The 27541-nt window shown below is 37.7% G+C and overlaps 1 protein-coding gene across 1 annotated transcript in view; it reads right to left on the bottom strand.

Moving 5' to 3' along the window:
* Positions 1 to 489: 489 nt before the first annotated feature.
* SLC2A9 (solute carrier family 2 member 9) overlaps positions 490 to 27541 on the bottom strand; it is an 80222-nt gene continuing 53170 nt past the window's right edge. Inside the window, exons 11-12 of the mRNA XM_039551479.1 lie at positions 11367 to 11494; positions 490 to 1122 (exon numbers count right to left, since the gene is read on the bottom strand). Of these exons, the coding sequence (XP_039407413.1) occupies positions 865 to 1122; positions 11367 to 11494 (386 nt within the window). The 3' untranslated portion in view covers positions 490 to 864. The remainder of the gene's footprint in view (positions 1123 to 11366; positions 11495 to 27541) is intronic.

Genomic DNA, 27541 nt, shown 5'->3' with positions numbered 1-27541 from the left:
CAAACAAACAAATTTAAAAAATCCCAGCCCTTGGAACACTTAATTGTTTGAATTTTTATTTTAATAGTATACCCTACATATACCATCAGAGTTCTCTCATTTCAACATGAGGTTTAGTTTTCTTTTCATATGAAAGCTTCTAAGTTCATTCTTAAAAAATAAAATTATATTAATATATATCTCCAGAGAAATGCAGTGCCAGCATACCCAGAAGCTAGAGACAGCTCTATTACTAGTGAGTCAGGATTTGCAAGTGAGACAAGGAAACTCATCAGGACCCAGAGCTGACCGTTTGTGGGAAGGTGGGAGATATCCAAACAGTGCAACTGAAAGCCAGAATAGCTGGAAAGGGAATCGGAGGTCAGGGGAGAGTCATCTCAGTTCTCATGGGCAGCTTAAAGGACATCTTGGGAAATGTGGAGAAATACATTCTGGTGCCATTTGAGGTTTGCTTCTCAGCACACCCCCACTGTGATCTCTTCCCTTTTCCCTGCCTCCTCCTCCTCATGGAGAGAGGATGGACACCTCCCTGTGAGCACATAGGGGTGCTTAGCCAGCTGCTACTCACAACCACGGCTCCTCACTGCCACTTCACTTCTCTAAGTCTATATTCCCCACCCCATTCACCACAGCACATGCTTCACAGGTGCCAAGGAAACTCCATCTCATCTATTTTAGCAGTTGCCACTCCTCCCGCCCCTCATTGTCTCAACCATTACCCCAGTTGCTCATGAGTTCACCCATACTCACTTAGAACATTTTCAAGAGGGAAGCAGTTCATGATGTCATAAAATATACATGTTGTGAGCTGTTATAAATGAAAAGAGCACGTTTTCCCCCATCCCCTGAAAGAGCATCCTGGGTTTACACAAACCCTTTTTTGGTTTCCCCATTGTCGACTGAAGAGGTGAAGTTTGAGTCTTGCTCTACACTTGATTTCTTCTCCCCCTGGTAGTGCTTCATCTCTTGCATTTCTAAAGTTACTTTATTCCTTTTGGCAAATGCTTGGCTGATCTCATGAAATGTCTTATTTTTTGTTTCAGGCAGGACAAAAAACAGGTAGGTTGCTCCTGCAAAGCAGATGCCAGCAAACACTAGGAAGCAGTAGGTCTGTAAACCAGCCTGTGAATAGAAAACAGAGGAGATGGTCATTTATAAAAGAGAAAAAAATCAGAAGAAAGGCAGGAATTGTTTGAAAGAAAAAACAGCGTGTATGGAGCAATTTTTAACCAAGTACAGTACATGCTGGCACTCATTGCTAGTCAGAGTGATGAGAAGTTCATAAAAATGCATGAATTTTGGTTCTTCCAACACTGCCTGTGGCCTGTCGACAGCAAAGCAGGTTCCTGGCAAAGGGGCAGACCTGCAGTCTGGGCAGTGCTGGAGACACCAGACTGAGCTGAGGCAGCTCGGGGAGAGCAGGTGGCAGCAGGGCTCCTGCACTGTGCTGACTGAGCCTGGCACTGCCCGGGGTATCTGGAAACCAGGCAGATGTTTCACTGGGCTGTTCTACCCACCAGCTCCCAGCTCCAAGGTACAGAAACTGAGGCATGCTTTAGCAGTGCTGTACACCTCTACACAACCCATGGAAAAACTGCCATAGCCAGGGGTGCCTTCATCACAGCAGTTAGAGTCTTTGAGATTTACAAAATAAATGAGGAAAAAACCCAAATGGCACACATTTGTTATCACTCATATGGTTATGGGAGTTCACAGCAGGAGAAAAAAATCCATAATATGCATTTCTTTTCATGCTAGAAAATGTAAGAGTTAGTTAAGGGAATGCAAAATACAGACCATACTTGAATGTTATGGATTTTACTTCACTGCAAATATAAAGAGAGTATATTTAAAGAAGTTTGTTTATAAATTGATTAAAAAGGCTCCAGCCAGCCAGCAGGAGCTGTACTTCACTGAAACGTAAGTATTTCTTGCCTGGTGATTGTTAGATAATTTTACAGCTATTGGTTACCTTTCAACAGTACAGTTGTGAAAAACCATTTGATAATTACAATATTGCCATCTGCGCTTTTATAGAACTTTGAAGAGCTTTGACATTATGGCTCCAGGCAAGCCACTTGGAACCTTTGAGGAAACCTCCCTTCCTCCTCTATTGATTTACACTCTCAAACATCCAATGAACCCAAATTTTTGGACTTTCTTTTATTAACAAGGCTAAATTAAACCAGAAAGTGTATTTCCAACTCCAAAAATAAGGCGACCTTTCTGTGGTGCCTTGTGTGAAGTCATGAACAGCAAACCCAAGGAGAGCCAGACTCCTCACACACCACCTTAGGTGCTGCAAGGCTGAGGTTACCCCTGGGAAAACCACTCAGGGCAGAGGAAGCAGACCTGCCTTCCTAAACATACATATTTATAGATGCCATTAAGGGTATGTAACTGAAGTAAGACAGAACCAGACAATGCTGCAACCCTGATTTTGCACATTTTTGTAGTACACTCTCATCATCGTTAGTCACATCAGTCCTACACTGCAGGCTGGTTTAAGTCCCTGCTTTGAGTGCTCAAGGTGTATGCAATTCCTAGAACTATTTTTATGTTTCACTTGGTCATTATACATCATGCATGGTGTGCAAGAAGAACATCAATTCCTGTGTGGAACAAGAAAGAAAAAATGGAAAAAACCCTTTCCTGCAGCTGCTTTTTAATACCATGGCTGACTGCCAGCCTGCCTATTTACAATGTTCTCTGCTTCTGAGGATAATTCATTACCTAGTTCAGTGCTTCAAATCCTGCCTGTAATAGGAAAAGCTGGCAAGTGCATTCTCTAATATTGTTGATGGACTCCAGAGATCACCAGTGTTTTTTCATTAAATCCTAGAAGCATGAAGTCCTGAGCAACCTGACAATCATAAGTCAAACAGCATGGGTGATGCGGGGGGGGAAATATTCCGGTGTGGAACAGATAGAACTTCCAAGCTTATACAGAGGCAGAAACCAGCAGATATAGTAGACAGGAGAATATAATTTTGCAATGCCTCATAAATCATCCTGTCATGCTAAGAATTTAAATTTTACATCTGGATCTTCTGCATTTGTAATTGTTGTTCAGCTGAATGGCAGAGTTTCAATCCAGAATAATGTTTTTAATTTTTTTTTTAAATTTTACTGAATTAAATACTCTCCAGGATGAAAAAGAACCATTAATTCTTCATATGAATAAACCTGGCAACCAAATGTAGTATGTTACCTGCATTTCTTGGTGGTGCAGCCACAACTTTGTCCCACCTTTCTTATTCCTCTTTATTTCTTTGCTATCCATGAGCTAAATAAATTAGTGCTTATTATCTTTGACTCTGTAAACCTGTTCTAATTGAACTAAACACTCATGAGTGCATGTTTTATTTGCAATTATTTTACATAATGTTTTTTATATTTATTGTTAATAATCGTACTCTTCTTAATTTCTGCAATCCCTTAAGAAGTAGCCCTCAAGGACCTTCAACTGAAGTTTCAGAGAGAATAAACTAAAAATTAAATTTTTTTATAAATCCTACAAGTGGGTTTTGTAGGGCTTATACAAGGCTGCACTTGTGTCCTGCAGGATTTGTCCCACAGGCCCATAATTCCCCGATAGGAACACTTCAGGGTGACCACAAAAAGCCCTTTTGTCTCCAGCCATTCTTCAGTCATAATATTTCCTTAAAGCTGGTTATTATTTTACACTCACGGGGAAGAAAACCACTCATTCATAAACCTTTTGTAACTCATCCAGAGCTCAATTCATATCACCCAAACTTGCATTTGGCACTGAAGAACATCACATGTTAATTAAATTACTCATTATAAGCATGAAACCTTCTACCTGCACTGTACACTGATAAAGGATGTAGCACAGAAATACAGGATAAAGGGGGAGGAAAATGTTAAGTCACAAATCCCAACTCAATAAAAACCTTTAGTGGGACATGGGTGGGGTACAGTTCAGCCTAGATGTTTAAATAATTTTTATCTGTTTCTGATGTCTTTTGAGTTGCCTGGTGCTGGAGGAAAGATCTGAGAGGTGGAACAAGCAATAGATTGGCCAAAATGTATCTAACGTGCCCATCAGGGGATCTAGAAGGTGAGATAATGTGATGGAAAACCAGGAAAGGCTGAGCTATTGAACAATGGCTGCTACAGAAAAGGTACTGACAGATCTGTCAGGAAACTGGATCTGTCTTTTTTCCACAAGATTATTGTACTTTCTTTTCTTTATATTGGGTATTTTTTATATTATGTCCATGAAACTTGTATCCCTCACTTACTATCTGTAACCACCATAGTCTCCTAGCTAATCCCTAGCTAATTGTTCTTTGCTGTTTTATTCTTTCCAACTTGCTAGAGATGAGCCTGTTGCTGCTAACTCTAGAAGTAAAACCTCAGAGTATTGCTTCTCTTAGGCTGGGGTGGGAGTAAAAACCTGAGGAATAACTTCAAATAAAGTCTTTGCTGACAGAGCACAGATTCTCTGCAACTCTGGGTATTTGGGCCAACAGACATGGATGGCCTCAAGATTGTTATGTGCATTGTCAATGATACAAGAATAATAACAACATATATTATAAAATTGAAAAGGCAAATATTTTTTATATTCTTTGTGAGCTACTACATGGGAAAGAAGCCCGTGTTCAAAAACTTGAATACTTGTATCCACTGGAAGAGTAGCTTGACTCCTTATCAAAATACACCACCTCTGAACAGCTAGAAGGGACAGCTAAAAGAGGAAGGGAACATCAGGAGAAGAAGTAAAAGCAAGTCAATTCTGAATGGAAGTTCTAAGTAAATAGAGAAAAAATTCAAGGAGAGTATGTGGTTTCTGTAGTTCTTTGTTTTCTCACGTAAGGACAGGTTACTGACTCACACTCTGCTTCAAGCAGCAGCAGCAGCAGCAGCAATCCTGGCCATGCAGGAAGCACCAAGCCAGCCCCATCCACATCCCACTGACACACCCACTGATGCTGGCCTCTTCACACTGCCTGCACATACTGCTCAGGTTCAGAACACACTGCCACCTTCACAAAGCTGCTTCCCCACCCCCAACACCAGTCAGGCTTGCCAGAGCTAGGAAAAGGTTCCCTTAGCAATACCTGAAGCCAGGCTTTTACGTGCACAGTTAGAAACCCAAAGGTCAACAGGAAGTCAGAACAAAGCACTACAACAGCCTGTGCTTCGCAGATGTTGTCCCTTAGCATTTCCTTAAGCATAACCTCCTGCAGGAACATCCAAGGTTCAAAGCTGAGCAGAGTTTTGGGTGGTTTCCTAAATAATAACAGTGCTGCCTCTTGATAGATATCCATTCAGAGCCAAGGGCAGAGACACAGGTGAGGATCCTTGAAGGGCCAGACCTTCTGGGGGTTACTGAAGGTCACCTGCCCTCGTTAGTGTACAGGGGAGGGTAAAAGAACAGCAGACACACTTATTGATGCCATCTCCTGAGGGAAGCACCTGCTTAGTCAGCAGACTAATAAAACCTCTTCAAGCAGGATTTACTTTGGATTTTTCAGGGCTGGTGAGGACTATTTTTATACAGGATATTTAATAGTTAAGCATAAACCTTTAAGTGCATCACCTTCTATTTTCATACCACTTTCTAATGAGGCTATTTGAAAAACAACATTTCTGCAAATTCTGGCCAGCTGAATCCTGAATTACTCATTTTTGTCTTCTCTTTTCTGCAGATGATCAAGGGTTTGTATTTGTGGAAAAAAAAATGGAAAACCAAGAGGTGATTTACCTAAGACGCGCATGCAATTCTCTCAAAAAAGAATCAAAGTTGAAGTACTCAGGCAATTCCCCCCAAACAGATCCCAGGCATGGCAAGCAATTAGGCCCGACTTTGAGGATGAGATAGAGCTGCATAAGTGAGCTGTATGAATAAGTGGGTGCAGCTTTGTCACATTTTCTAAAGCAAAGAGGTGAACAAACATATCCCCAGCTTTAGTGAGGGGCAGCTATACACATTAGAGAGAATGTACAGGCATTTCCTCCCCCGTCCCCACCTTTAAATAAAATACTAAAGAATACTTAATTTTTAGCACTATGAACTTTGTGTGCCCAAAATGAATGAGCAAAAGAGCTCATTTTTTTGAAGCTAAAAAGTAAACTGAAAAAAATAAAAAACCTATCATTGTAATTATCAGAATTCTGTTTTAAATTAAAAAACCTGTACAATTTGCCACTTTTGAAGTAGTCTAGCTGAGAACAGTCTTCCTGTTAATAGCTTACATGCTGTGAACACCATAGTCTGGACGAATCTAAAAGTAGTTGAGAGGAACATCATTACATGTTATTTTATGATGGTTGCTTACTTACTTAAAACGCTCTGTTGCAAAGGTTAAACTCTAAGCAGGACTGTGATACTGGAAACAGGAAACTAGATAGTCTAGGGCAGATACAGCAAAATGAATGAGCAAAAGAACAAATTCTGAATCAATTTAACAAACTTAACACATTAACGTTTGTAAAATAGAACTTCTGGCTCTTTCCAGCAAATGCCAAATGTGATTCTAAATTCTCAACTTGCAGAGTCACAGCCCTTGACACTAGCAGTGGGTTCTTGCATTTGGAAATTGACATGAAGATTAGCATCATGAGATGTGGGTCAAACTGGCTTTTTGAGTGGTGAGGTCAAATGATAATGGTTCTATGTCTTACAAAATTGATCAGCAGAAAAACTGTTATTCATGTAGACATTTGACTTCACTTTGCTTCAAACTGATATAACCCAGTGAAACGAATGGATAAGAGCTTGTGTCCTTTACCCTTTACCCTTCTGTTCCAGACATAATTTAAAGTTCTGCTGAAAGTGCAGGACAATGAAGAAGGACAGAGCACTAAAGTATAATGTATGAAACAGAATTCCTAAGTAAAAAATGGAGACATTTTTAGACATGAGCTGCAATTTCAGCCATGACCCTCACACACTCACTATTTCCTCATAAAAATTTAACAGATCCTTATATTGTATCCCTGAAGTGGGTTGCTTCTAATTAAGATAAGCACATCTAACCCTCAGATAGCCCACATTTCATTTTCTCATCTTTGAGGGGAACTTTAGCCATTTCCCTTAATACAGGGACACTGTCATTACATGAAACATCCAATTTATTTCAAGAAGCTTAAAATAGTTTGGCTGAGGGAAAGTATGAATAACTTTCTGTGCACACCTATGTCATTGAAATCCTTGTGCTGAGTAATAGATAGTCAAGGGATACTATTACACAGTAAGGAAATAATGAGGACAACCAAGACAATCTTGCTGAGAAATGAATCTTGAGGCATGAGAGAGAAAATCTCTAGTGTAAATATAAGGAAGAAATAGAGTAGAAGTAAAACAGACCCTCCAGAAGCAAGTATAATAACCCAGAAGTATTACTTCACAGGCACAAATAAATTAGTTTCTAAAGGGAGAAAAATAAACACACATACAAGTCTTTGCATTGTACTAGTAAGCAATCTAAACTAAAGCTTCAAGGCTTGTAGCACCTTTATCCCATATGATACAGAGCTTCATCTGGATCACAGATCCAACCAGATTATTGTGGTCAAACCCCAGTTAAGAGTAAAATCAGTTTTTCCTTTGAAATCCCTGCCTGTTGGAAACATTTGCATAAGGAGGAAAGTCTGAAGATGAGCTGCTCTTGAAAATTAAAAATATAAAATACATAGCAATTTAAATATTTCTTGAATATATACTGAATATACAATGTGACTTTGACATCAAAAAAAGACTTTGCACAGTCTTCTAGAAAGAGAAATTGTTATGACAGAAAACTTCTGGAGAAATCTGTTATGTTGTCCTACAATATAATGCTAATTTACCATATAGACTTTAAGTGCCTCATAGGAATCTAATAGAACAACTTGAAATATGACATAAAAATGCATCAGGATATAATGAAAATAGCATGTTGTGAAATTATTTGCTAATTATTAATGTTTAATAATTATTTTTATTTACACAATGCATTACAAAAAGTAAACAGAAACTTTTCCTAGATAACATGTAATTTAAGGTCCTGCTACACCATTTGATTACTGAAGTCTATCCGTGCAAACTTACTGCTAATGAAGAGTATTATGTTAACACAAGCCTATTCTAAAGCACCAGAAGTTTTCTAGCCTTTTAGACTATACTTTTATTATTATTTTATACATTATTTAGATTATACTTTAGATAATATACTTTTTTTTAGATAATATACTTTTCTGCTGGTTTATTGTTCCCTGTGCCTGCTTCAGCTCATTGCACCCATTTCCACATATATATACATTCTAATTTCTGATTTACTGGGTCCCTGTTCACATTTCATCACCTCAAATAGGTATGAGTAATGAGGTGGAAGAGAAGCCACATTCAATTTTTTTTTTTTAATTTGTCAAGAATTGATTTTTATAGTAGCTTTTCAATCTCATCCATACATTTTAATGTATGACTCACGCCACTCTTTGATTATATTTATCTACAGATGGTTGAAGGGCAAAAATCTAGTCATTCAAGTTAGTTAATTAGTGACATTTGGAAAACTGGTTGATATTTTTACTAACTTCAAAGTTACCAGATTTGTTTCCCAAATGTTTGGGATAATTTTGTAGAAGCACACCAAGGCTAAAAAGTGGCTGCTGTTTCTCAAGCAATCAGGTTAGTATTTAAATACACAGACAGGACGATGCATTCATCCTGTGAAGATATTTTAAAGATATTTTTTCCTAGTTTAGGTTTATAAAATGAGCTAAGAAGAGGATATTGTCTTTCTGTGAAGAAAGAGGTGACTCATAAACTGAATTTTGAGAATAAGGTTGACCGAAATAGGAAAAAAGTTAAAGCTTGGGAAAGAGGAGATGTTCTAGTTTGATCTTGTGAAAAAGCTTTAAAAATCAAAGTCTGAGTAACACTGCTTTCATCTTTAGATGCAAATTCTAAGCTTTTTCTCTTTTTTATTTCTCTTTTCTTTGAAAGAAGAAAAAACCCAATAACCCCATTAAGATGGAAATATAATTTATCTTCATTAAAACTAAACTGGATAATTTTGTAATCACACAACAGGATACTTTTATGACATGTAATGATAAATTCTCCAAGGCTACAGCAAATTTATATGGATGCATACTAAATCACTTAAAAAGCTTTAATATGCACATGGAAAATTAGAGAATGTAGCTTGACTTTTGATTTGAATTTACTGAGGGTCCTTTTAAACAGTTTTCAGCAGGTGATCTCTCAGGTAGGATTAGGAAAACAAGTAGGGAGTGTCCTGGGTTGCGTGAATTCAGTTCTGACAGCTGACCAGAGCTCAGGGTAATCCCCAGTTTTGTGCAGGAGGTAGAAACTGCAATTTTGGAGAAATGGGATTATTCTCTAAATGTCTCTGGATAATTAAAAAAAACCAAACCACAACAAATAAAAATATTCTGATTAAATGCCCCTAGGTTTGAGATCTTTTTTTCTGTCCCTGCCCAGCTGCCATGGAGGCAGGGGGTGGAACCAGAAGTGCCTGGCCAGCTGGGCTGGAAGGGAGGATCTAATGCAACTTAAACAGTCACTCCCCATCTTCTGGAAGAAAAAGCTATTAAACCACACAGAAGTATCCATTTGCTGGATGAGTTGGGGCTGCCTCCTGGACCAGGTTTGGTTTTCAAAAGGGAATTGTCCAATTCCTTCTATCATTCAGTAAATGTTCTAACAACCTCAGTGGAAAAGGAATTATGTCTCTACATCCTTTTAAAAATCTCACCTGAGAGTGTCGAAGCTGTAAAGGCCTTCACCATGAAACTGGTGGAAAACACTCATCAATTTCAGTAAGCATGAAAAGAAGACCAAGTAGTGTAATTGCAGTTAATGTTAGTAAATGTACAGAGTTTGGAAAGATCAGACTTTATAATCATCCTGACTTTTGAAGCTGATCCAAGTAATCAAAACGACTAAAGATTTGTCCCTGTTAGAAGAAATTTTAAATTAAGTATCAAACTTAGATCATGGGTCAGACTTTATAAGGCTTTCAAGTTCTCCCATAAACTACCTCATATAGATAATTTAAAAGAGTACTATATAGTAAAAGCAGTTATACTTGTCAAATGAAAAAGAAATATGTAAAGTCTTAGAGTATGATAATCTTACTGTATCTCCAAATGCTGTTAGGCATGTGGTATTGCAGAATCAAATAATTTTCTGTTGCAAGAAGGCACAAACAGCAGCAGGGATTGTTACTCAAATGTCTTCCTCAGCAATGATTTGAAGACCAATCCAAAATCTCTCTCCTGGGTGTGAGGACCTCCAAGTGGCCTAGAGGTTTTACTCTCCCTGTACCTTTCCTCTGCCCCTATTATTTTTCTCTGTGTGTTTAAAAAATGAAAACCTAAGACTTCTTTATTTTGCCCTGTAGTTGTGAGCTTCAGTCTTAAACTATTTTCTGTGGAGCAGGATGGCTCTTTTAAGAGGCTGGACATGGCCAGTCAGGGGACTGATCAGCTGTGTTTCAACTCCTGAGATGAAGAATCAGCTTCAGTGTGAGCTCCAGAGAGTGCAGACCATCCCTGGGGGAGGTTCATGATCAAGAAAAGAACCTCAGCTTGTTTTTTAATTAGAAGCTGCTTGAAGCCTTTTTGCCATACAACAACACATAAATAGTGTTGAAGTTGTCTTAGGAATCAGAGCAGGAGAGTGTTCTATGTTGAACTTTTAATTTTCTTTTTACAATTTTTTTTTTTGAAAATAAACTTATCTTGTTTAAGTATAAACCCCAGTTTTCAGACAGCTCTTGATCAAACTGTCCTCCATGTGACTAGTGCAGCCAAGCAATCCATAAAAACAAAGCTTATGGGAGTCTGGGGAAGCTGGGACAGGAACAGATTAATCCATGTAGTAATTAAGCTGCAGCAAGGAGGAACCAGCTAAAGAAGACAAAAACCTGACAGAAGTTGAAAGAAAAAGAGCCATTAAGCCAAGCTTATGGAGGGAGGTGCATCTATTCCCCCATGAGATTAATATGGATTCTCAAAGCATAGGGTAAACCAGATGATGGGTATCCTAATGCCTGAAGAAAGAGGCAGGGACAATCTCCATCAGTGACTGTGAACCCAGACAAAACCATCAGCCTGCATAGCTGAAACACTCCTGGGGGGAACTTGCCATTGAGGGTTGTCCATGGTTACAGTACTTTTTCTATTGCAGGCCAGTTTTTTCCAACACATTCCAGCAAGGAGACAGGTGGGTTTCACAACTGATCTGTATCACAAACATGGTAGGAATGTCATTGGCTTCAATAATAGGACGTTTATTATTACCTGAAATTTCTTCTCAAATGTCATATGTCCTTCTATACCAACAATATCACAGCATATCAATTATCAAGGGTGTTGAGTACCTGGATGAAAGGGAAGAGCAGTCCCACTGCGAAGTTGGAGAGCCAGTTGACTGTCCCAGCTATCATGAATGCGGCCGGCCTCTGTGACTGCTGGAAGAACTCTCCAGTGAGGACAAAGGGAATCCCACCTGAAACGGGGTCCAACAAGGCAGTGGTTTTAGTTAAGTCCCCCTCCCATCAGCAGAGATGAGCGAGCCACACACCTCCATGACTAGCACTGCTCTGCAGCTCTCTGCAGGGCCTCCTGAGACAGATTTGTCAAAATCATATTTTAGAGAAGCTACACTTCTTTCTTTCATGCCATCACATCTCCTGTTTTACATTCTTTTTCAGGGTGGCAAGCAGGTAACAGAGCAGGAAATCCACATGACAGCTTCCAGAGTACCATGTGACAGGTTGTTTATTAAAAATAAGAATGATTGTTTCTACTAAAATGCTTGACATTCTGAAAATTCAGATATACTCCAAAATACATTTACACCTTAATAGTTGAATGATGGCTCCAAAGAGACTAACACCTATTTTTTTTATAATTATTACCCACTTTATTTCAGCAATAAAAAATACAAAAAATTTGCTTCCCTAAGAGTATACTTGCCATTGATGCTTATTTAATACATTCTCTTACCAGATATTGCCAACACTTCTGGCAAGGTCTATTTCTCCCATCAGCCAAGGACTCTGACCTCCATAAGAACAAGCTCAGTTGAATACCACATTTGTCACTCAGGTTTCCTTCCACCTAGGCAGTAGACTATTTTGTACAGCCCTGGCATATTGCTGGCCTGACAGTAACCCCCAGGGAGTAGCTGTCTAGTAGTTGAAAGTCTCAATTTATGATCTTTGGCTTCCTTCATTCCCATTGGATATTTCAATAGAAATACTTTAATTTCTAGAGAATAAAATATGGATTTTATTTGCTGGTCAGCTACTAATTCAGTTAATGTTACACATTAGACATGTATCTAATTGCAGAATTATTTCATTACAGTTTGAAGAACTGTAAAATCATCAACATCAGTATTTTGCTCCTACCAGTTTCTAGGTCCTCATGTGTGCTGGTGTTACCTGTCTCACCATTTACATTTGTAGTCAAGACTCATATACGCACATACTGTATGTAAGTCTGTCCTCTGTTTTAAGCATTTTAACAAGCTAGTGTAAACAACCAAAATCATATCTATACATATATTTACTTTCAAAAACCTCTATATCAAAACTGACTTCTAAAATATATATAAATTAATAAGAAAACACCACCAAAGGCTTGTCCATCCACTGGGTCGTCTCCTTGCACATCTTTCCTTGATCTATGTGCTAATCTTTCACACTATCTTTACCCCTGGACACTTATGAATATATCTCTAAGTGCATTATAGGGATGCATCCTTATGTAGCCCCTCATGCTCAATGGCCCTGAGCTGAAACACACACACACCAGGAACTCCTGTGAGCAGCGTGAGGTAGGGACTTGCAAACACATAACATGACGTGCAGATGACGTGTGTTGTCAGGCACTCTTCCAGATGCAAGAAACCATGAATACGTGCATAAAAGAAAGACAATGTGATGCAGCAAACAGCTACTTTCCATCATGAGCTAGCGTGACTTTTTGTGAGAACATATCTAAAGTGGTAGCAAAGCCTTCAACTGAAATTTCTGTGCCAAAGACTGCCAGTATAAATTACACCAAAAAAGCAGAGAGCAAATAAATTTATTTACTCCTAATTTATACATAGGAAACTGACATATGGAGAGTTTAAGCCGTCCAAACTGCAGCTTTGTATCTCTCTACAAGACATATGTAGTAGAATTCTGTGACTAAAAAAAGTAACCTCTCGCAGCAGCAGTTTGAACATGAAGAAGTATCCAAACATGCATAACTTTACAAAATTCAAGCAATATGGGGTCTATCAATGCTTGATGGCTTTCAGTGGCCATTCTATCATACCCTTGAGATTTGGGTTCAAATGGCAGCAATAACACCTGTTCTGTCAGCACCTGGTTTGGGTCTCAAATGCCATATGAGGCAGTAGTTTGTCGGGACACTTACCCCTTGGAGAGAGGAACTGAAGGACTGGAAATAAAAAAATCATGTAAGATGACTTATTTATGATCATTTATTCTGTCATGCCTTTGCTGTAGGACAATCTACAGAGGTGTTGCTGTTCTCATCAGTATAATAAAACATGCTGCTGGAAACAGCATTTGGAAAAACACACATTGTACAAGAGAGGAAAAAAGCCAGAGGCAAAAAAAAGTACAAAAGGACAGAAACCTATCAGAAAGCATAAGTGTTATGGAAATAAAAATGTGTGGGCACTATCTTGGAAAAGGTTGCTTGAAATTCCAATGTAATTTCTAAGAACATATTGATTATCACTAACTTTCAAGAATTCTGTGGAGGAACGGGAAGGGTGGCACTGACAGACTTCCCAGCTTTCTCATGATGTACAGAAGCATATCCACAGCATCACAAAACAGAGAAAGTCAGCTTCCATAGAGGGATGACTTAAAAGAGTCAGGGAGGAACCAAGGGGCCTGAAAAGTGGTACGTGAGTTATGTGAAAGACAGGTCAGGCACAAGAAGTGCAATGAAGTCAGGTCACTGCTGTCTATTGCCACATGCTTGGAAGAGCACAGACTTGACCTTACGAGGGTGAAGAGGAGGACATGTGAATGCCTGCCAAGGGCCACACCACTGTGAAGGACACACTCTACAACTGAGTGAAGTGAAAAAGAATTCTGGGAGAGCTGAAGGAAAACTGTAAAGCCTTAAATTCACAGCGAGTGAAGGCACCTGAGATCAGCTGAGCCTATAGCCCCAGGATTCCATCCTCAGCCATTTCAAGGTGTCAGAGATGTGCTCAAGGACTCCCTTTCTCCTGGAACTCACTGTTCTTTGAGATACAAATCTGAGTGTCTGGGGCTGAAGGAAGCTGTATTATGCTTTGGCTGCTCTAAGTTGGATCTGAGCAGAGATCACAACACTGTGGCATTTTACCAACCACTCCTCAGAGTCAGTCTCTGCAGGGTACCCTCTATAATCACTAGGCCAGATGGGTGTGTACTAGCCTGTGTTCAAACATGGAAGCTTGGAAACTACTGCGAAAAGCAATCCAACAAAACCACTGTATTTTTGGAATAGTCTTTAAATACTTTGTTTTGCAACTTTAACACATATCTGAATGTGGGTGAAATAATTCACAAGAAACCTTCCTGATGATCTTTCTGATGGAGGATGAACCTGGCATTGTCTTTTTCCCTGGAAGGCTTTCCAAACAGTTTTCAGTGAAACAGCTTTATTTTAGTTCTGATCATAAAACAAAAAAATGTATATTAGGATTTCCTGCAGGAGTTTTTCATCAAGGTATCTTCCAGACATGAATTTTAATAGGTAATGCATTGACCACATAATTACAGTGTTATGGACATTTCTAATTTCCATAATATTTCTAATTTCTAATACTTTTTTCTTTTCACCATTGCAGTGAACATAATGGAAGAACTCTTAACATACTGCAGTCCTAGTAAAGACAGATTGTTATAGGTGTTAGGATCCTACATCTGTTGGAAACTACGTACGTCTTACTGCAGGACTTGTATATCAATAAACTGTTTAATGAAACTAGATTAAACCCACATGACACAATTAGACATGCATAAATACCTCTGTATCTGTGTTCTTTATTCATTTATCTCTGTAATTAGTCAAGTTATACATAGAATCAATGTCATGTGCTGGTAAAAATCCAGACTCTCAACCCAGTACTCTTTTATGCATGAAATTGGAACATTAGAACAGAAAAAATATTCTTGGTATCCATGCTATAGATTTTCAAATATATATTTAAATTTGCACAAGTATCAATGCATTTTCTTAGGAAAAATTAAGTGCACATATTTGCTGCTTTGTTCAGTGAGCAGTTATGAATAAATACTGCTTAGCAGAAATTACAGGAGTCAGTGCAAAAATCTGAATACAGAAAACATGAGAAAGAAAGGAAAATGCTGAACTTCACATTCTGCTTTTATCGAGTACCTAACTGGGAATTCATGTTATGGCTATATATATAATTTATGAAATAAGACTGTTACCAGAATAAATGCTTAATACAAATCAGGAGATTTATTACAGTGGTAAATCACCTCTAAAGGTGACAGAAATTTTGTGCCCTAAGAACCACTAAAAGAAAGGAACTCTCTTCCTGAGCTAGAAGTTCATCTTTCAATACCCACCCAAGCCAAACCCTTGTGTGTTCAGGCAGTGGCCCCATGGCAACCGGAGGGTTTCCAGCCCCACCAGGAGGACCATCCATGGCAACCCAGCCTCCTGCATGACTCAGCACTCCAAATTCTGTCCATACAGGGGAGAGTCTGGGAATTCTGAGAGCATGATTAGGGCAAGAGCTCCCAGACTTTCCAACTCCATGCTTTGAGACAATGAATCTTCAAAGGGAGGTGTTCTGAGAAAACAGAAAACTACCTTGTAACAATATTCTTTTTTTTTGGGGAAAAAGGAGTCTGTGCAGCTCTAGAGATGATCAATGAAAATGGCTTTTATCTGCAAGGCAAGGCATGCAGGGAAGACTGATATATTCTAATAGGGTTGGGGGACAAAATACTGCCTCAATGAAAGGTTTTGCTATTTGCAATTCAAGGGCTCGAGAGAGAGAGTAACTGTGGGACAGAAGCAGTGGACGTGAGGTAAAAATCCTGGAAGGTAAGTGCTGGAAAAAAAACCTAAAATTCTTCAGTGAGAGAGCAAAAGGCTGTTAGTTTCTACACAGACCTTAGTTGTTAAAAAACACCGAATAAACAAAGAAATAAACAAAAAAACCCAACCTAACCAATAAGCAAAACCCCCTCAAAATGTGCAACAAAACCCATGCGAAAGTATATTTCAGGAATACTGCTAGTGAGAGATGCAATGCAGCTACTGAGTTTCTTCCATTTCTGTAGGCCTACAAATAGAATAAGAATTTTGCAAAATACATAGCTCAAATTTTATAGAGGTGTTCTGTCACCTGTTAGATTATTTTAACTTGCACTTTGTATTTGATTGAATAATACCCCACCAAATATGACATTACAGTCAGATATGACAGCTATATTCCCAGCTAATCCTGATGAGAGAACTGGGAACAGAAGGTGTGACAGAGGTGTTCTGAGTCACAGTTTCATGCTACAGACTTTTCTAGCTGTCTGCAGCTCTTCTCCACAGGATAACTAAGTAAAACAGGTTCTTTGTTTGTAGAAGAGGGTATAGTTCATTAACCACATTAATTTGCACCATTTGAATCTTTTCTGCCTAAGATTAAACACCACTTGAGTAAAAAAACATTTAAAGCTATCAGTCTATGGCAAAGCAAAAGTGCAAACTATAAAACCAAACTAAAACACACAAATAATACAAAACCTTGCAAACTCCAGTATTATAAAATTAGTATTTATAATTATTAAAGGACTAGTTTTTAATGCAACATTGTGTGAAAGACTTTTTGCATTGATTAACTGGTCTTTGATTTAACATCTATATAAAACCTGCTATTCCAAAAGCATTTAGAAAGCCAGTTCTGGAGGTATTCTGAACTTTGTTGGTGCAAGGCAACCCATATCATTCAGGGTAAATAAAACAAACTAAGAACCAGTGCAGAACAAAAATATTGATTCACTCGGTTCTAACACCAGTCGTTGAAATGTTATTTCTTGGTTCTCAGGTAATTTACACGAAAATGATTGACATACAACAACAAGGCTATTACATAAAATATAATAGATCACACAAAATGCTTTCTAGTTCTACTTAGGTAACTAGTTCTACAGCAGATATTCCCTGCAAAAAAGACACAAGAGTATCCTTATTTGAACTATCTGATAATTTCCTCTTCAGTGAAATTCTCCCCCTCTTAAATATTAGTTAGTGCATTTTCCTATAATTTTTACTTCCATAAGTCAGTGCACACAAGCAGAATTTTATGAGCAATCTGTTACTGACTGAATAATTTTTTCTCTGAAGATTTGTTCAATGAAGGTAAAATACTTACCATGTAACTGATTAATCCAAATAAATTCAATACTTTTAAGATATTTTTCTTTAGATGAGTTATAACTATTCCCTTTGAAATACAACTGTTGGCTGTAAACTGAGGAATATATTTAACTTTTAATTTATTTTAATTTATTACTTTAATTTAATTTTTTTTTGCTTTTTTTAACATACAACAAACCAGCAGTATGTAGGCCATTCTGACAAATTCTGAGCAAAATGAATATGTTTGTTTTTTGGATTTTGGTAATGATTTCTGTCTATTGGGAAATTTGGTGAGGGTTTATTTTTTATTTCTGTTTATCTATTTCTGTTTATTTTAATTCTATTTATTTCTGTTATTGTTGCTGTTTGATTTTTTTTTTTGGTGTTGGCTTTTGTTTGTAAAAACTGAACCTCAGTATTAAGTTTCTACTCTGGTTCTTGGCAACGTTTCTTTTTGCTTCACAGTTGCAATGCTGCGTATCTACCAAAGAACAAAATGCAATTAAAAAATACACTCAACTTATGTAAATGGTCTTCAGATCCACTTTATAACATCACAACCTTAATTATAGCCCAACTTTCTGTTCTATTTGAATGTAAAGAAAATTTTCTTTTAATGAGCTATGAGTCTATATGATAGAATTAAATTTATAATTATTCTCTGTAACAATGATGATTAGGCACTTCTGTTCATATTACATTGCTAAAACTAATTATCTCAATGATGAGAACAATGATGAGAGAGTTTTTACTTTAATAAAAGCACATAAGCATCCCTTACATATTCATCCACTACACAGGTGGCAGTAGTATGGAAACACTCGAATTAAAGACTCATGACTCTGCTCAGTCCTAGGTAAGAGAAATATTCTTACAGTCCCAGCATTGTATGAGGACTGAAAAGAAGAAAAAACCCCAACCCCTATCTATTCTAGGCTTACTGCTTCTACAATAATCTTCTGAAAGAAATATAAAGCCATCAACCACGATTTCCTGTCAGGAATTCAGGCTGACAGACCATTAGCACAAAGTGCTGCTGGTTCTGAACCTGCAAGCTAAAACAGTCTTGAAAACTTGGTGTGGCATGTCAGGCTTTCCTCCTGAAATATTTTAACAAACAAATTATTCATACTAGCAATGCAAAATTATGTCATTGTATAGGTGCATTCATCCTGAAGGACCCCAACAGTAAAAACAATGGGCCAAATTTCCAGAGAAGCTGGGACTGAAGAGTTCTCTCTGTCCTTTTCCTGTTTAAGATGGGTAACAGACCATGTCTTCACTGTTTATGATTTCTGGAAACTGTTGAAGTTTTTAGGACACATGGCCTCAAATGCCAGTAATTAAAGAAATTGGTTGCTACCACAGAGTGGTAGACAAGGCATGAGGAGCAGTAGTTGTAGAACTAATGAATGTAAGAAAATAAAAAAAATGTTTTTTCCTTACTGTGGCCAATAACAAAAACAAATATAACAAATTGCAATATCTGATTGCTGACAAACAGAAAGGAAAAGGAAGAGTGAGTCAGAAGATGCACTTTGACTAGAAGTACCAGCTGAAGACAGTAACAGTCTTGCTCTGATGAACAATAAAAGCCTTCTTTCTGATGAAACTCAGAAAGAGGTCACCAGAGCCACACCTCAGTGTTTCCAAAAACGTGAAGTTTCTGGAGTAGGACAGATAATATCTGGAGATTTAAAAGAAGGAACTGCTTTGACTCTTTGCTTGGTCAAACTGACACTGACTACCCTTGTTCATGCAGTTCTCCTTTTGACCTATCCTTTTCCTCTGAGAGTCTGTTACTGGTGTTTATTCATCTTTCTATGCATTGCATTGGCAACCAAGAAACACTATCTGGACCCTAGAGCAGTGTTCATTGCAACATCAAACTAATAACCTTCTGCATCTAGATCTTAGCCATGGAGCTTAGTCAGAAACAGATGAGGTGAACAGAAAACTTTGCTGTGCATTGTGCCTGAGCATAAGGAAAATAAAATATTTTTATTGCCTTATATTCATTAATTCTACATCTACTGTTCTATATATTTATTAGCTTGCACTTTTGCATGTATTAGTATTTTATAAAAAATTCACAGAAAAAAGCCAGTGTATTTTTTTACTAGGCTTTTCATATCCAATCCTTATTATTCTGAATAATGTACCTAGGTCACTTACACAGCTTTTGAATAAATTTTTTTTCATGGTTACATGAACCTCTAAAACACATGGGTGCATTTTTGCAGCAGTAAATTTCTTCAGGGTTGGAGTTGTGAGCCATCAACAGGTAATTAATGATCATTCAGGAAAAGCTGCTAGTTCAGGTAGGAGGAGTGCTGTCAAGTGTCAAAGCATTCACATTTTGAAAGCTTCAATTAAGACAATTTGTAAAATCTATTGTTAGCGGGATAAAGTTCATAAGTTTTCTTGCTGGTGAGAACTCCAGGTGTCACCTCCAGCAATTCCTTTATTCAACAGATAAAATTACCTTTCAAATACTAGGGGTTCATTTGTCTTTAGAACTGCCGGTAATTATAAAGAATTGAAATCGCTTCTGCTACAGAACTGTTAAAAGCTACACATTTTCTCTATGCTGCTCTTTAAGAGAGAAGAATTCAAATCAAACATAAAAAAGTAATAACCCCAAAATATATGTTGAATGACATTGTATTTAATATATTCAAGGGGCATGCTATCGTCCCCCCCCAAAAATTCAGTGAATATTGAAAGCAATTGTTATTTCTTAACAGCCTAAAAAATCAGTTTATTCACTCAAAGGTAATCTAAAGATCAATGCTCAACTACTTGACTTGGTAGAAGAAGATGAAAATACTCCTGCCCCCAGGAGCATTTTACTGTTGCTAGAGAAAACCAGAAAAGGAAAGGTAAATGAGCCCTCCCACAGCTGTGCTTCAGCCCACACAAATTAAAGCAATGACATTGACAAGGCAGGCCGTGATGGCTGCAGCTGGGAGGACAAAACACCAATTCTAACTAAGGAGACTTGCTTTGGATGGATGGCAGTCCACAGCAAGGAAGTTTACAACAAGGCAGGGGATGGAGCCAGGGGTCTCAGAAAATCTTCAACTGAGACTGGTATGTACTGTCTCCAGGTTATTACAAGTTTCTGAACTGAACCATAACTCACATTTGGAATATTTAATCATTTAATTTATGCAGCATATTTTAATTCTGCTGTTGTGCTCACAAAAGCCTTACAACTATCAACAAACCAAGCCTTCCCTTAAATACCTGGGAAAACTAAAGGTTATTTCTGCACAAATACTCTCCATATCCAATGCAGGAACTACTTGGCATTATCAAAGAATGCTTATCTGCTGTAAAGGCTTCTAGTTTATAGAATAAAAAAAATTTTGAAAATTAACCTAACCTTTCAAATCTACTACTTTTTAACTAAATTTAGAAGAACATGAGTTTGTTTCCTCTTATCATCAGAGAGTACAGAGAATGTTTTTTTTCTGCTCAAGCAAGCTCAAACTCTCTCTCAAAGTGGACTGGCATAATGCCTCTGTGGGAAGCCATGAGTGTTAGAAGTTTTTACATCCCACTCAAAGTGGAGAAGCTAAAACATCACACAAAGCTTCTGTAAATGCCTCTTTCAGGCAATAATATTGATGCTGCCTTTCATTACACTAACTTTATGTCTACGTAAGTGCTATCACACCTTCGGTTGTGTTTCACATCCAAGAGCTGATTTTTATTTTCTTCACTCATGACATTTCAGACTGCACAAACCTCATGACTTTCAAAGTGACCCTTTTATGACAACAGCTCTACTGTCAATACAACTGCACACTGGCATTCAGGGTAAGAGCATGGACTGATTTAAACTTTAAATACCAAAGTATCTTTGATACACCTCAGGGCATAGCAATGATTTCCTCTGAGTTTTCTTTTGTTTCCTTTAAAATGTCAATTTAAAATTGTATTCAGTTGTATTCATTGTATTAAGCTGTGCTAGGAGAGACTTCACTCACATTCCATATACCATGACAAATATTATAAAACTCTCCAAAAAAGAGACAATCATAAGTGAAATATTTTTCTGGAATGGTCTGGTTTGTTGATATTTCTCAGCTGCATCTGAAAATGCAGTTGTTATACAAAATTTAACAATCAAAAAATGAAGATCTTGCTGCTATAAAATTACTGGGTTTTTTCAAATTCATCTGAGTTTGAATTTTACTGATTTCTCTTTCCAGTGATCAAACATACCACTGATCTGATTTTGTCATCCTTACACATACTAAATAGAAACCTATTTTAAAAGTAGGAATTTAAGTAAAATCACACAAGCTTATGTTTGATCACACTAAATTCAGCCTTATCCATACTCCACTGAACTCAGCAGGACTCCTGTAGGGAAATGCTACTTGTCCACAGAAATACTTAGAGTGTTAAAGACCAGAATAACTACTTCTAAGATGTTACGTGGCGTAAGGCAGTAAAGTCAGAATGCCTGAAGCCACTGTGTAAGACTCAGCCAGAGACTCCTGCTTTCTTCCCTCTAGTGCCCCTGATTTAAAAATAGCAGTTATTGACAGAAATTAAGTCATGGGCTGCATTTTATTGCAGTGAGCAGCTAGAAAATCCCTCTGGCCACATGTGCATCTTTGCAGAAACTGGGGGCTATTAGACAGGTGGAAATAAGGTAAGACTTTATACAGAGGATCAAGCATCTCACTTAGAGATAAATGAAGAACACAAGACTTGAAGAGAAAGGAATCCAGGATCGTATTAGATCATCTGGTTCAAATACAATCCTTAGTTGTTTCAGGCAGCATTTAATTTATAGAATATTTTGTTCCATTTCTCCATTTGCTGTTTCTATTGAGAAGCTGATACAGATCTTGGCTCCTGAAGTAGTTAGGAATTTTTCCCAAATTGTATTCTAAATTTATTCATGGCTAGATAGCACCTAAGTTTAGTGTCTTTGTTGCTATTTTCTGCAGCAACACTTGCCTTCAGATTATTCTTCCTTCTCAGTGTTATATTCCCTTTGGCCTGTGTTCTCAGCCTTTTCTGTTAGACACTATGAAATTATTCTGTATATTTCCATATAAAAATCTGTTTTTTTCATCTTCATGGTAGCCCTTCTTTGCAGCCCTTCTGTTCTACTGCTAGATGAGCAGTTTTGTGCTTCAACATTCAGCTCTAAGTCATCTCAAAAATGATGACAAGACGCCTGACAACACAATGAGCATTTTTCACATTACAATTCAGAGACACAATGCGTGACAATATGATGTATTAGGTCTTTAAGAAAACGTGTAAAAGAATGTGCATACGGAGTGTTTATATAAAGCAATCTTTCAAATAACTTAGATAAAATATTATCAGCTATGTGGAAGTCTTTCACGTGATACTTAGAGATATTATTGTTATATTCTTCCTTAGCTAACTGGCATTTTTAAGATATCCTTAAATCCTCATGCTGTTCTGAGTTTCAAAGCCCGTTTTTCTCTCTAAGTCATGCAGGCATATATGTCCCATTCTTAGAAAGGGGCAAAAGATTTCAACAAAATCACTAATCTCAAACTTGAAGTGCCACCAAAACAGCATGGATTTCCAGCACAAAGATGGCTTGAGTTATCATGAGCAGGCAATGGATATAAAATCAACTCAGATTTCTGGAACTTCCATGAGTATTACTTCTTGTTGTAATAAAAGGCAACTTTTCTTTCCAAAGGACTCCAAAGAACTCTTTGGAAGAAGGAACCTTACCACATGCCTTCCTGTGCCCACACTTGCCTGATCTCCCTCCCAGAGGCAGTGGTCAAAGGGTGGGCAACGCATTTGTGCTACACAAGCAGTTTTTACAGATCTTACTGCACAACAGGGTCTGGGGTTATTTCTAATAATTTCCAGTGGTAAAATAAGCCCAGTGCTCCAGTGCACCATGTTTCCAGAGCCAGCAAATTTGCAGAGATTTGAAAGCAACAATACTTGCTCAATTTCTTAAAGAAGGTGGTAAAAGAAGATTGCTTCAAAGCTAGATATTTTATCAAAACAATCTACCTCCTCCCATCCTTCCATTTAAGGACAGGCATCACACCTAACCTCCCCCACCATGGTTTCCTGTCCTTTCTCTGCAGCAGTGCTTTCTCCGCTTATTAGAACTGGATAGAAAGGTGTTACATTTAAACAGAATGTGCTTCTAAGGAAGAAATACCAATAAATAGCTTCGTACAAAGATAATGCATGGACATGGTTTATGCCAGGTTTCCAAGTCCTCCAGGTCTTGACTGTCTCTTTATTACACTTATTTTCATTAGGAAAATTATCTGGAACTTCATGCCAACGTTGCTGTAATCCCCAATTAATCAGTTAATCAGTTTTTTTCTCTATATGTTCTACTATCTGACACATGTTGACAGGTGGCAGAAAAGCCATTCTCTGGTTGGGAGGATGAAGATTTAATTGTTTTATGTAAATCAGAAAAACTTCGAAACCTGCAAGCCCCTCATCCCAAAATGCATGACAGACCCACTGACAAGTGGGGTCAACATCCCTGCAGGCAAATCAGGAAACCGAATGGAACACATTCTAGGTCAGTTTCCAGGTGTTTGTTTTCTAAACTATTTGGCTGGTGGGTAAAAGGGGATGATCTCCAGCAGGTTTTCTAAAACTACAATGCATATTTTTCAATTCTCCCTCTAAAATCAAAAGTCACTTGCTGGCACAGAAACTGTTGTGAAGGCACAATGGGTGAATGGGGAATTAAAAAAAATAGCTAAAAATAAGCAGAACCTTCTCTTTTTTTTCTCTTTAAGTAATATTTTAGACTATCTTTCTTTAAAGAGATTGATTCTGCAGGGACAGTTGAACATGAGTGTTCAGTCCATGAAGAGGCAGCCACACAGGTTTAACTGAGGAAGTGGGAATAAATCCTAGTTTTTCCTTTTTTCTTAAATATTAACTAAGGCAAAATTAAGGAAGGAAGACATTTCACATGTACCTAAGCCTGTCTATCACTATCCAAATTTCCAAGAATCTGCACATTATTTACCCATTCTGTAAAGGCATTGCAAATCAATGCGTTTGCCCATGATGCATAACTTGAACAGCACAAATGCTCTCTCGAGATCCTGAAAATGTTTACTTTTTTTCTCTGATTTGTTTTCTCAGTTGATTTTTGGCTTTTTGCTTTTTTGTCTCCTTAGGAGTCAGAAAAAATCCCCTCAGTTTTTCTATCCACTCTTTGCTGGATGACAATTCTTCATTTTAAATGCATCCTATATTTATTTCAGGTCCAGCAAATAACTGGCCTATAATTAACCAAATAGGCACAATGAAGCACCTGTCTGGACCAGCAGTCTATAGAATCTGGCTCCCTAATCTATAGAACAATAAGCAATTTTTGAAGGGTAATTTTCTTTCAGATCACAGATTGACTAAACCTTTACTTTTTAGAAAGTGAAAGCTTTCTGCTGTTTGTCTTTTGACAAAAATGATGAGGTACCAAACAGCACACATGCCTGAACATACCTGTTGTTAGCATTACTGTTTCAGTCCTCAAAAATATCTGCAAGCTGAAAAGCTGTGTTTGGAAAAATGTAACAAAAAACCTCCCTCCTCAGTTTATAATAACAGCTCACCCTTGCTGTAAAGGAGCAGATGGGACTCATGCATATGCTATCAGAAAATGGTTTACATGCCATCTAAGCTATCAAGAAGGTAATAGGTGTTCTAACAAGAGAGAAAATGTGGTTTTAAAGGCAATTTTATGCTCTAGAAAGTTAAAGCAGTTATTTTTATAAGCTCAGATCCTCATGCTATTTGTTATCTTCAGATGGGATGACTTTTCCAAGTACCAATATCTCAATGAACATAAACTAAATTCATCCTAGCTTAAGACTTGTACCTATGGAATCATTACAAACCATGTGTTTGTAGTGTAACTACAGGAGGAATTAAGATACTGAGGATTGACAGTAGTCCCTGTTAAGCAACACAAATGAATGGCAATACTTCTATAAAAGGCTAAAAGTATAAAAAATATGCAGCTTTACAATAAAGAATATATTTTAATTTTCTCGGGGAAAACCTCTTTTCCTACCAGAAAGGTGGGAAAGTTTTTCCTGAACTTGTCTTGTCTCATTAAACCATCAGAGTGCTACAAAAGAACACTAAAGTGTGAAATTTTCCTGCTAAAGGGGTGTCATAAAATATAGCTGAGAAGGTGACAATAAGAAATACCTCTTCATTCTAGAAAAATCTGCATTGATAAGGTAAAAGTTTACAAGATCACAAAAAAGTTGAAAAGGAGGAAGAGGATCAATTGCTTTGTTTCGGTGAGACTTAGAGGGTATCGCACAAAGAATGACAAAGGATGTGTGCGTGAAAGATGGTAGACATAGTTTTCTTTGCCAAAGAATGCTAAAATTTTGTTGTTTCAGACAGAGAATTAGCAAATCCATGGAAGACTAAGAAAGAGTGAGAAGCTATGCCTCAGAAAGACCCTAAGCTGAAAAGAATGTACACTGGTTCTCAAAAAATGTCTCACCTACTTGCCCTGTTTGTATTTTCTCTGGACACTTCCCTACAGCCACTGTAATGGAGAAAAACAGAAGTAAAAGCTATCCAGTTTTGATCTTTGTGTAATAATTAAGGACTCAATATCCTTGGTAGCCTGCTTGACTGCCTAGAAGCAAAAAGCTTTTCCTTACAGTCTCTCTGCATCTTTCTTGTTTCAACACCTGCATTCTGTCTCTCAAGCACCTCGCCGTGCAGCAACAGGAGACTGGCTCTGCCATTGCAACACCCTGCTCATAGGTAGTGGCACTACTCTTAGGTCCCCCAAGCTGTCTCCTCTCAGGCTGAAATAGTCCAGTTCACCCAGTCCCTTCTCACAGGTCTCCTGACACTGACATGGTGACTCTCCAGTGGACTTGTCACAGGCTATTGATGTCTTTCCTGTACAAGGAAGGGCAGAAAACCTGACAGGGTAATTGCACTCAACTATTGAGTTGTGCCTTGCGATACAAAAAGCAGTGGGTGCAAAGCTGATGTCGCACTTCTTGTTCAGAACAAAAAGCATGTGTTCTCTTCTCATTTAATCATATTAAAGCATTACTAATAACGGAAGTTGCCCAGCTAAAAGGTAGGAAAGTAGCTCAAATCTCTTAAGCCCCTCAAAATGGAATAGAGAGGTTTCACTGAAGATAAATCTGCCTCCATTAAAGTCAACTAAAATATTGCTATTGATTTGCAGAGATATCAGAATATGATTCTTCACAGCTTCTTCTCAACAGCTGAAGAGTCAATTACCAAGATTTTCATTAAAAGCAATTCAGTATTATGTACTACCGAGATAGTCCCACTATTCTCACATATGACAAATGTTTGAACACACAGAGGAAAGGTGGAGAGGCCAACTAGGTAGCTACTGGTACATTATGAATGTTCTTTGGCTTTAACAGCACTGAGCACAGTGAAAAACACAACAGAAGCTTTAATTTTAATGAACTTCTGTAGAAAGCAAGCTAGAAATATAAAAAAAAGCTTTTTGTCCACAATGTATCTGCAGATACTTTGCTCAAAATAGATTGCAAAGTACAACACAAATCCTGAATAACATCAATAAAGAGAAAGAAGCTAAATGAAGAACAGCAGAATCCATTTTGAAGAATGGTGAGGTGAAGGAGAAAAGCAGAGGGTTAATCTTCACATGTTGAAAACATGACATGTTAGAACATATTGATTTACAAGTTCTAAAAATAGATGGAACATATCTATAACAGGGAAAAAACTTCAGTTTGTTTCAACTGAGATTTTAAAAGATGTTGCAAGTAGCTGCACTTAAACTCTCTGAGTTTAACACCAGAAGGAAATTTTTAAAGAAGTTTCAAGTCAACATTTGACATTCCTAAGGTATTTAAAATTCAAGAACAGTTCTATTCCACAGAATTCTTTAACATCCCCCCGGTCCCCCATCTCACTCTAACAAACATATGTCAGCAGTACAGTGAACTTAGCGGAACCTGAAATTTGTCCTTACAGAAGGACAAAGAGATTGCTATTTTTTTTTCAGTATTTTCACTGTATGTTGCACAGAAATTAGTGACAATCTCTTTTCCCAGAAATAAGGGGAAAAGAAGTATCTTGGTCTTCTCCCCATTTT

The sequence above is a fragment of the Corvus cornix genome, chromosome 4, assembly GCF_000738735.6.
Source record: "Corvus cornix cornix isolate S_Up_H32 chromosome 4, ASM73873v5, whole genome shotgun sequence".
Taxonomy (NCBI): Eukaryota; Metazoa; Chordata; class Aves; order Passeriformes; family Corvidae; genus Corvus; species Corvus cornix.
This window is presented reverse-complemented; position numbering and strand designations above follow the sequence as displayed.